At 33.5% G+C, this 12,531-nt stretch overlaps 1 protein-coding gene across 2 annotated transcripts in view; it reads left to right on the top strand.

Moving 5' to 3' along the window:
* Positions 1-4,917: 4,917 nt before the first annotated feature.
* The window catches only part of LOC128219775 (perlucin-like protein), a 63,651-nt gene continuing 56,037 nt past the window's right edge, over positions 4,918-12,531 (top strand). For both annotated transcript variants that reach the window (XM_052927766.1, XM_052927765.1), the window contains exon 1: positions 4,918-5,057. In XM_052927766.1, coding sequence (XP_052783726.1) covers positions 4,961-5,057 — 97 coding nt within the window. In that variant the 5' untranslated portion in view covers positions 4,918-4,960. The remainder of the gene's footprint in view (positions 5,058-12,531) is intronic.

Below are 12,531 nucleotides of genomic sequence, written 5' to 3'. Positions count from 1 at the left end.
GCCCCTAGTGTCCGCTGCGTCTGGATTAATTGTCTCAATTTCATTGGCCATGTATTGGCATGACTTTTTGTGACATCCTTTGTCATTGGATGATGATAGTTTTGGCAATTCTCTAAAAAGTTGTGTCTTTCCTCGCTCGAGTCACTTTTACTGTTGACTTCGAAGTGTTTCATCTCATAATAAAACGAGGAAATAGACACATTTCTTGATCCTTTTTAGGTAAGAATTTTGCTTATTTGTGTAAGGTTGTTCTATCTTTTTTAATGATTAACAGTTGTATTTGAGACTTAAATGTTTCCGTTTTAGAAACATGCTATAAAGTTATTTCAATGATATTGTATTAGGTATTTAAAGATAATTTAGAATGGAAAATCAGTCTTGATATGTGTATAAATGTATTCATACATTTCTTATAATTATCATGTACTGACTATGTATAACTGATTTATGTAAGAAGCATATTATTGTCTATGGCTTATACACCCAAGTCACATCTAAGCGCTGTACACTTTTTGGTCATTCTTTTGGCTCCATTGTTAGCTTTTCGTTAGATAGATAACTTAGTCGTTCTATGATCAGGAAGCGATTAAGAAAAAAAGCAGAAATTTGTCAGTGAAAAAGTTTTAAGCTTATCTGATTCTTTTAAGACAGCAAAAGATGTTGACATGTATGTATATTGCTTCTTTGTATACTTTTGAAACCAACGAACTCAGAAATTGATGTGAGACTTTGCAATGCATTGTTGGTTCATCTAATTGCTAATTGTCAATCAAGATTAATTTGTAATTTAAAAGAAACTTATTATTTGACAATATTGAAATCATTATTATTCTGTATTATGAAATGTTGTTAATACTTATGATACATGTATATGTACTCACTTTACTGTTGACTTCGAAGTGTTTCATCTCATAATAAAACGAGGAAATAGACACATTTCTTGATCCTTTTTAGATCTCGGGAAGGAGTCATTAAGAGTCGTCCACGCGGCACAAAACTTCCTTTAGCGCAGTGATGCATCGAGGGTATCTAACAAAACGTACTTATTTCTGGGTGTAGATAATTATCTCTGATTTGCCTGAATATTTTCAGTAATGTTATTTCTGTGGTACTATCTGGTTTTATAATTGATGCACAACAAAAAACTGTACGTCTTTTTACTATTTAGACTTCATAATTGTGTTGTAGTATTTATATTCCTGTTGCTATTCGTTTTGTTTTCTTCCCAAAGACATTTACATTTATGAATGAGAAATTTTAGTTTAGCATTGTTTTTATTTTCTTTAAATATGCCAAATTTACCTGCTTTACATGTACTTGCATGTAGAGGCTGTCAGGGGAATGCTGATGTATGGTCATAGACTTGGCGCCGTAGTCATTGTGCAAAAAACATACATTTTGGTCGTAACTTGAAAACAATTAAAAAGTTGACAAATGGGACACACGTTTTAAGCCCTATAACTCTAACCTGTTAAAATACGTGTAATGTCCCTTGATCGACTGAAAAACAACAGACAAGCGCTGTCATGTGCTTGTAGAGCACTTGTTTATGTAGCCGATCTCCCATTCCCTCCTATGTTATTGTCAAAAATGTTATTTCCAACTTGGTATTCATTATGTTAAACTAATTTCAATCATCCTTGGAAAAAGTAACACTGTTATCACAATGTGCGAGCTTTGTTATCCTCATTGTATGTCCTATCTTCAAACACATGTGGCTATTTTAGACTTTAACATAAATATTTGTCCATGTTGATTTTGCTCCTCACTTAGTTTATGTTTCAGTATACATGTAGTATACTTTTACTTTAAAAGGAGCCGTATTTGGAGACATTTTTACTTAACTGCTTTGTCAGATATGGTTTAGCTATCAGAATGCATACAAAGTCGTTTACTATATGTGCTTACATAATGCATGTTTGGATATATTAAACCCAATGTAAAAACCTCAATTGTTAATAAAAATTGACAGGTTTCTAAAATATTTCCTTTACTTATCTTGACTGTATGTTTTACTTTGAAGATGTATTTTAATAAAGCTTCAAACCGTTTATTTATAGAATATGAGTAAAGTCTATTAATAGTATAAATATACTAAAGATGAAAACCGGAAGGCATAAACATATTACTAAATCGCTTAAGTAGGACAAAGGAATGAACTTTGAAGAATAAATCGCTTTAGAAAACAGCTCTAAAATATGGCATTATAACATTCAGGTTTTCTGTGCACCAATGTCAACATTTATACAATAACTAATTCCACGAAAATGGATGTATAAATCTTTTAACTTCCAAATTTCATATAAAAAAATAATCGGACAGTGTTTGAAATCTAGGACGAATGTGTACGGGAACTAGCTGTGCTGGTTTTCAAGCCTGGCTCTCAGAGCTAACACTCGTACGTTAAGTCGTGCATGGTACGATATTTGTCTTTCCACCGACTCGGAGTCACCATCGTACATGTGCATGTGGTTGTGTATGTTATGAGAACTATCCAATTAACTTCCTTTATTACGTCTAGTACTGGTTTTTTATTCTCGTCTCATTTTCTTCTTACCTGATTTTTACTTTATTCCTCCTTTTCTCATCATCCCTTTCTCCGTACTTCTTAACTTTGCTTAATTCCCTCTTGTTTTAGTTATCATTTCCAATATTTCCTCCCCTATTCTCCTCTTCTTCTGTCCTCCCTTCTTCTTTTCCATCACCCCTTCTTCCGCCCCATTAACCAGCTTTTTGCCCTATTCTGCCCTCCCTTCTTCTTTTCTACCACCCCTTCTTTTACCGCATTTACTTGCTTTTTCTTTTCTACCACCCCTTCCTCCGCCCCATTTACCTGCCTTTTGCCCTATTCTGACCTCCCTTCTTCTTTTCTACCACCCCTTATACCGCCCCATTTTCTTGCTTTTTGTCCTCTTCTGAGATCCCTTCTTCTTTTCTACCACCCCTTCTTCCGCCCAATTTTCCTGCTTTTTGCTCTATTCTGACCTCCCTTCTTCTTTTCTACCACCCCTTCTTCCGCCCCGTTTACTTGCTTTTTGCCCTCTTCTGATCTCCCTTTGTCTTTTCTATTGATCTTTTTTCTCCCCCCCCCCCCTCCCCCGAGAGGTTCATGTATCGTTCATGTTCTCGATTTGTTCGTAGTAAAGTGCTCAGAGTTTGTAACGCACTTTATATACACAAGACAAATTTTGATGCAAGACATCAAAGACGCGGCTAAATATGTTTAAGCGTTAATATATATGTTTGTTATTATAATGACAGTAAACATACGTTTAAATATTCTAACAATTGTTAACATTCCGAATAAACACGGACAAAGCCGAACTATGACGGTTTAATCATCTTTCTAGATCGTAGCTACTTGGTCGTCTTCGGCATGCGTAAAGTATTTAGACTGGTACCTTGCATTATCACCGATAAAATTATTGGTGTCGGGTCGATTCGGCCGAGATTACCCTTTGAACTTTCATTTTATATCAGTTAAATTAAAATTGTGTTAATTTCGTTATTGCGACTTATGTTTGTTAGTAAAATCGTGGAATTAAGCTTTGTACTTCCATTTTATATCACTTAAATTTAAAATAGTCAATTAATGTCGTGTTAAGTCACTTTAAGGCAATTTAGACTATTATTCACACTATGCCCGTAAATTCGCACATGCTTATTTACTACCACAGCGTGTATATAAATCGTTTTCACAGAAATTAAATTTCTAAAATAACGAACTCGTATGATCGGCGACCAGTCAATACAAAAACACAGAGAATAACTTTTTTTTAATTTCCTGTTTTAAACATTAGGCTTATTTGTTTTATTTGACGTTTTGGAAGTTTTACACGCATCAAAACGGTTATTGACGACACTTTTTAAGTAAAGTTGAATAAGAGTTGATATCATAAACAAATCTTCTTTTTTCATAACTAAAATTTATCCGTATACACTTCCCCATTGACAGCTGCCAATGACATTTACACACGTGCCACCGTTTTGGCAAGGAATGGAATGACATTCGTTGACATCTATGGGATATTAATAAGAGGAGAAGGTTTTGTAATCAGAAGAGTATAAAACATGAAGTATATCCAACACAATCGAAAACAGTAAAACACAGCGCAAAAACACTAACAAATTAACAAAACAACATGGAAAAATTAGACAGACAAATGTGACAAAAATAATGAGCAGAAATAAGGCTTTAATTAAATGAATGCTTCAAACAATTAAATATCCAATTCAGCTCATCATAATTTACACTTTGTTGTCAACCTATTTATTAAGGCAATTTATATACATTCAAAATGAGGGTTCTTTGGAAGTACAACATACAACCACAGTATTACTACAACACTGTCGGATTGATTGTTTATATCTCTGTTCGTTGACAGTAAATGAAAAAGTAAATAATGTGCGACGTTATATAAAGACCAGTGGACCCCTTCAAAGTCGAACATGCTTTTCTCTGAAGGGATCTGTTGGTGTTTGTATGACGTCGCACGTTACAAATGGTGGCAGCGGTGGGATATTGACAACTGCTGGAACGGAGTTGCCTTACCCTTGAGCTACCAAAATACTATTTTGGAACGAGTCTTTTTTTAAATTAAGACATGTTACTCAGTACTATAGTCATTTTCGTCTGTATTGCTGAAAATATTTAAAACGGAATATATATATATATATATAAGAAACGCGGCCGGATAATTATATTTTAGTCCGTTTGAGCACGAAAAACGTGCGCAGAAATGATCTGTACAAAATGTTTTATGTAAGTCTTGTCCGCATAAGGATAACGATGATCAACATAGTGATTTTTGTCATGAAATCGTGTGTTTTGCACATGAAACAAAACAAGCAAGTATTACTCACAGCTGACAGAGCTGACACACTCCTCTCACAATCACACCTGACGTCTATGTTGATAGATGCGCCTTATCAAGAGTATAAATAAAACGTTATTTTAAATATGAACGCATTATCAAGAACACTTTTCACAATGGATTTACAACTGACAAGCGCAATCATTTTAACGTTATTATGTGTAACAACTATAAAAGCACAAGGTAAGGATACTTTTAAGCTTTATTTTGTACAACATTTGTTACTTGAAACTATCAATTATTTTTACTTATTTTTTATGTAAAATCAATTTTTGAAAGTCGTTGCGTATTTTTTGTTTATTTTTATTAAATATTTCATAAAAGTAACGTTGGATTTCATCTATTTATCTAAATTTAACCTCACATATCCTAATATCCTTCATGTTTTAAGTTCCAGTCCCAGTACTTTTTAGTAATGTAAACTTATCGAAATGAATGTATATCCAAATGACTTATCTTAATCTTTTTGACAGTTTTAAATGTTTAAAAAAATGCATTTAACGTGATAATGAACATGCTATAAAACCGAATGCATAGACTAACTTTAGCGCGCACATCGTCAATAGTAAATCTGCATATCACGTGACATTCTTAATGCCTAGAATACCTTATTGCTTTATATACTAATATTTTTTATATTGTTACTAGGAAGTTATACCAATACGTTTAAATATAAGTTTTTCATAAAATATTTCAATTAAAAGCTTAATTATATTAATTGCAAAACGATGTAATAAGACAATATAACGGCCATGCTTAGCGCATAGTTGAATTACCTACAGTTCCTACATTATATCATTCATATTGTTAAACTGAAGTTTCAAGTTTACCCATTTCCTAAAAAATAAATTATATTAAATATGCTAAACATTATCCAAAACTTTTTCTGAGCTGATGAATCGGGTCCTACGGTTCGTAAACCAAGCTATATAAAAAACGTAGCCACGAGTTTGGGGACAAGTTATTAAATAACAATTATAAATGTCCAAATGCTTGTACTAACAGTAAAAGACATAGGTTTTTTTGTATCTTGATGTTTTTTTCTTTAATCAATTTATACAAGTGTTTGTTTATATAGGATGTTTTTTATCAAACACATTTTATAGTTTTATTTTACAATAATAATGTTAGCTGGTCCATTTTGGGCAAATGATGAGTATACACTTGAAATATGTACCATACGAAGAGCTCCTGTCTTGCAAATGGAACGCAAGCGATTTTTTTATGCAAAAAACGACATGCCTGTCATGCTGAAAATGAAACGATCAACATACGACTCAGAAATGACATCACTATTGGGACAGTGAATGAGTCCATTCAGTATCTTCTTGCATTCTATGTATATAGATTCGATACGTCAGACGTACATGCGCGATGCAGAGTTCAGCAGTTGATAATATTAGGTAAATTAAACATGGCCAAAATATTAATGAAAATAGATTTATGACATGCCATGTGATTGCCTACAGACAGCTTATCGGGACATTAAAATACTTACCAAAACAGTCAAACATAAATGATTTGAAAAAAAAACAACAACTCACAAGCACACAACAACAACACCGTAGATAAGAACAATATATTGTTCCATCCCATCATGAAACTCAAGGAAAATAAAGGTACACACCAAATGGTTTTCGAACTCCATCGTCCGGACGATGTTAAAAGACGAACTGGCAATGGCTTCCATGCGGATGTATTACAGCCAGTTAGCGGACGTAAAAACGACGTACAAAAATGCGGACAACATGCTGTACAACAACAGGAAAAATCTGACCGACGGGTTGTGCCCGGGAGCGACGGATATGGAAAACTACTTCGATGCATAGAGAATCGTCCAAGCCATGTATACTTTTAACAAGGATGTGTGAGAAAGTTTCGGTCGACCAGAAGGCGAGTGGAGGTAAACGACATGTGAAAATGGGAAAAAAGGAAATGAATACCTTCCCCGATGGTACCAGGAACATTGCTTACTTAAATATACAGCATTTGCACACACAATTGGATGAAATCAATTACCATTTACAACAAAATTATTCACCTGATATCTTCTGAATAAAGATATTTTGACCTTTAACGAAGCAGGGGATATGACTGGAGTGTGGGCAAGGATAAGACTAACCTACTGGAATGGCGATTTTGTTATTGAATGTTATCGTTTCTTGGCTGTCGACTTTCTTCTACTTGGGAATGTACATGGAACGGATTTAGCTGGAGTATACTTTGTTTTCATTGCTTCATCAATTGTTTTTTTTCCACCTTTTGTTAACATTTGTTGAAACCTACGTAGGCCGACTCCGTCTCCCACAGAGAGACGATGAGTATTTGGGACCTCCCATGGCGGCCTACCAAGGGTATCATTTTTTACATTTTCAAATCGGGCAAATGGATAGATATAGATTAATTTTATGAAAGAAAGAATATTTGAAATAACAGTTTTATATTGTATGCATTATCGTCACAGTTGAGAGATCAATTCAAACTATGATATAGAATTAAATAAGCAAGTAACGATTATTTTGTAAAGCGTACCGATTGAATATAGTTTGCTTTATTTAGCTGAGAAGAATTCACGTAAACAATAGCATGTATAAAATTCACTCTAACAACAGCATTTCTTGAAATTGAGGTATTGCTAGAACTAAAAGACAATTTACAAACAATTCGTTTTATGAAAGTAATGAACAAAACTCAGTCTTTTAGCGCAAGTCTGACTTCTTAAATACTACTTATTACTAAGAAATGCAAAAATCACGGCACACACAGCGTTGCATCGTTCTACAAAATTCCGCCGAATTAAAATTTTGGCTAGGGATTGTATCGTTAAAATACAAGCAAATCTTAAATATATCACACGTGTAAAAACAGAAAATAGCAATTTCTTTTATAGGCTAAGAAATATTGTCATATATTTTCTGTCAAAAAGTTATTTAGAAATTAACGTAATTTACTTGTATATTTACATCGGTTTTGACCCGTGGTGACCATTGTGAGAACCCCTTAAAGACGTGATTCAACACCCTCTGGATGATTAAGTGAATAACGGTAAACTGAACATGATCAATGAATGAAATAAACATTTCATAAACATTTCAACTATACTTCAAATAACACCGTTCACACTTGAACACTTTAAAGAAATACTTAATGTAAAACTTGGATATAAAAGGTTTTGTTGGATATACCTAAATCCCTTTGAAGTTAAACATATTATTTATAAACTTCATTATACGTAAATCTAACAGAGTTGATGGAATCGGCCCGAAATATTAAATAATTTATGGGTATAGTAGCACCAAATATTGTCTCTATATTAAATTATAGTATCAGAAAAGGAATAATTCCTGATTAAGTAGAAACTGCACATGTGTTTCTTTTATTTAAGTCAGGTTCCAAAGAGGATAACTAAAATAAATATATTTCTATACAATATCAAAGACTTTTGAAAGACACGTTCCTAAACAAGTTCTATGTTACTTCCATAAAACTAATATAATATATAATTAACAATCGGGGTTAAGGGGAAAAACATTCCTGTCCCAGCGCTTTGACTAGTCGGATAGATGCGTAGATTAGATATGAAGTCAACGGTAAAACTATTGGAGCTGTATTTCTTCTTTATCCCAGGAGATAATTTTATTTAGTGGATCACGAAAACCTTTCTTATACAAATTAAAACTGTACCATTTTTTAGACAATAAATCAGCTTTTTCCATCATACTCAACTATCAGAAAACAGGTAGTGAAGTGGGAAATAAACAATTTGATCTATTACTTCTGAAGTACCTCAAGGGTCCACACTTGGGTCATTATTATTTCATAATCATTATCAATGACATTGCTTTATGCAATGATAAAATACATGTAGATATGTTTGCAGATGATTCGACATTGCATGAGACGGGTACTTGTTTGTTAGAACAAGCTTAAAATAAATCTAAATTGCATAGAAGAATGAAGCAATGTAAATAATATGTCATTACATCTAGTTTAATGAAAATACATGGCCAATTGGAACAGTCTTTAAAACAAACCAAGCATCCAAATTGCATAATACAATAAATGAAACTTCATTAGAAATAGTTAATGCCAAAATACTACGAGGCACTATATTAATAATAATCTCAAATGGCATTCACAGTTAAACTTTGTGTGAACTCAAAAGTATCACTATTAAAGAAAATCATTTATTATCTCACTGATGAGATGAAATATAAGTTCTATAACTCATATATACTTCCATTATACAATATTTTTGTCATATTTAAGGCAAAGGCAATGGATACAATGTAAATAAAAAAAGTCTGCAAAGAAGAGTGGCAAGGATAATATTCAAACTACCGAAACGGTCCCCATCGTTTGGTTTGCTGCAAGAGTAATAATGGTGAACGATACCAGATAGATGTTGATATAATACTGACGTACTATTATCATTATAACTATTATTATTATTATTATTATTATTATTATTATTACTATTATTAATTATTATTATTATTATTTTAATTACTATTATTATTATTATTATTATTATTATTATTATTATTATTATTATTATTATTATTATTATTATTATTATCATTATTTATGTTAATATTATTATAATTATTATTATTATAATATAATTATTATTATTGTTACTATTATGTTATCGTTGAAAAAGCTGTAGGAAAAACAGCAACTCGTTTAAAACGAAGAAGTTAAGCTGATAATCATATTTCAGAAATGTTTTCGAAATAGATCATCTTGAATTATATTAGTATTTAATATAAGTTTTGGCATGCGATCGTAATTTCATTTGTTTTTTTATATAAATTGTAGGTATAAGGCTGCTTTTGCCAATCTGTGCACATTGTGGCCGATGTTCGTAAAGATTTAAAACTATTTTGCCCACTGACTCCGCACCTTACTCAGTTTCTCACATATAGGAATGTGTAGTCATGTGATATTTTGGCGTCAGGTTTATGGAAAATATGAGAAGAGCGCACCTAAAATATATAAAAAAGGAAGATAAACAATAAAACTACACCTGTTCAGTTGTTTTTAATACCAAATACATTCGTTGGACCAATTATAAAACTAAATGTAAAATATAAAAAGGCATGTAGAGAAAGAAACCTCGATGCAAAAGATCAGTATGATAATTATAAGTTTAAATAACAGCATCGCGGCTTCCGCCCGGGCCTGCATATCAATTTGTCACTTTAAAAAAAATGTTCAATTGATTTGGATAAACTAATCGAAAGCCTTTATTTGTCTTTGATTTTTAAGCCTATTTTCCCTCTTTATACACGTTACAACGCACCATTTGCAAGCTAAGCTTTTAAGTTTTTCGGACCCCATACTGTTGTGCCTGCACATCAAATTGGCTCTGGCTACGTCCCTGCATATCGAACATAATGTTATGGTGTTCAAATTTAACACACCGTTTCGGTTGCTGTACACGTCTATTTTAGCTCAGGTTCATGATGTAAGGATGACTGCCTTGAATTGATCGCACCCTCATCTGTCAATTAAATGTTTCCAGCGCAGATTACACCGCGAACTTCACTAATCAGAAACTAGTAACCTACATTTTCAGCCAATGAAATTGCAAAAAGGCAATCCTTTAGTACTAGACTTAATCATTATGAATTTCAACTTTCGCGAGTGTTCGCCTACTGCCACTCATCCGATCAGCCAATGAGATTGTATTCTAGGTCAGTTAGATGACCTTATGTTATATCTTAATGATTAAGAAGGGCTCGTTTGCTACGCTCACTCCACTCATTCTTAGTCATTCAGAATTTACTTCATGTCATTTAACAATAACATAGACGCTAAAAAAGACATTACTTACTCCAACGTCAGAATCTATCTTCATGAAATTTTAGGGTTGTAGGGGTTAACATTTCATTGGGCCAGACATGTAAAATGTGAACAAAATGGTCACAATAATGATAAAACATCATTTCAAATAAGTGCCAGATTGCTGAATTTTGCCGAAAAGCGCTATGTAAATTGATGATTTTAGATGTGAGTGAAGTTAGCAGCACAGCAGCATAGCAGCAAGCTGCTAGCAGCAACAGCAGCTAGCTGCTGTGCTGCTGGCAGCTAGCTGCTGCGTTTTTACTATGAATATAATAATATATATTTACTATAATACAATAGTATATAATGTTTTTTTTTTATTTCAGCTGTTTATAGGAATACAAATAGGAGTAAGAAAAAAAAAAGATTTTACTGATTTAGCTTATTTGGTAAAATTTTGATTACGGCAGGTTTTTTTTTTCATGAGCGGCCCACCAATGCAAACATTTGGTTGAGAAAGGCCATAAAAAATAACAATGTTAATGAGGATATCATTGATTCGGCGTTACTTTTGGCTTTGTGAACTAGTGCATGTTAAGAAAATATGCTCATATATTGACATTTATAGTTAACTAGCACATTCAAAATGCAATGCCTGTTTTGCATTTAAAATAACCAAAACCAAACCAACTAGACATCTCTTATTTCTAATCAGGGATATGCATTGGTCTCCGAGTCACAACAATGATTCCATATTTCATTTTAATTTTAGCAGGGACCGACTACTCCCAAATTTGACATATACAGGAAAAGACCCTTTGTAATGGAAACACTTAGAGAATTAACTAGGATCTTTGTACTTCTTCTATTAAATAATATTGGTACATTATATCAATAGCCGGACGTGACAATAAACGTAAAAGGGGAATTAATAAAGAACCAACTTTTAACATCTTAATTTGACTTGAGTCATTTGAACGATAAAACTTTGTCTGCACTTAAACAGCGACTCGCAGTTATGTCAGCTAATACCACAAGCTGGTCAAATGCACGTGCCGCTAAGACAGTGTGGCTCGGGCTCGGTGAAGCTGCACTACTCAACCGGAGGTACGGATAATATCCCCCCGGATGATTGCCCCCCAGACATTAGCCCCTAGGACCATAGCCCTCCCGGAAGATAGCCCCCCCCCCCGTCTTAGTGAAAAAACGGACGATATCCACCCCCACCCCCAATATTAAAATGCATATTATAACCAGTTTATTTAAGGAAATTTGTATGATATTCTCAAAGCTCAGTGACTCGAAATTGTGAGGACTATTTTTACAAGTCAAAATCGAACTTGTAACACTAATTCCCACAACATTGGTCACCCTTCATTGTACCCTTCAACACTACAATTCTGTTAGATAGGGACATTTGCAAATGCACTGTTTGAACTGTAACTATAGGTTTTGTTCGCTGAACACTTGATTCACAAGTCTGTATAAAGAACCAGAAAAGGACCACTAAATGGCATTTTTGTTTTTGTTTTATGAGTTTTATGAATATGCATATTTAAAAGAGTGTATATATGTAAAGTCATTTATATATATATGCAGGGGGGGGGGGCTATTGTCTGGGGGGCTATTGTCTGGGAGGGCTATCATCCGGGGGGATATGGTCCTAGGGGCTAATGTCTGGGGGGGGGGGGCAATCATCCGGGGGGGGGGGGATATCATCCTACACTCACTAAACCGGGGTGCGCGGTCGCATACGAATAGGAATCTTGCACCGTGTGACTTTGTATCTGCAAATGTCCTTCTTGAAAAAAGATCCTTTCTTGTTTTATTAAATAAGTACCCTACTGATTTAATTTATTCTTGTATA

This window comes from Mya arenaria, chromosome 15 (genome assembly GCF_026914265.1).
Source record: "Mya arenaria isolate MELC-2E11 chromosome 15, ASM2691426v1".
NCBI lineage: Eukaryota > Metazoa > Mollusca > Bivalvia > Myida > Myidae > Mya > Mya arenaria.
The sequence above is the reverse complement of the archived record's forward strand: the minus strand, read 5'-3'. Positions and strand labels throughout refer to the sequence as shown.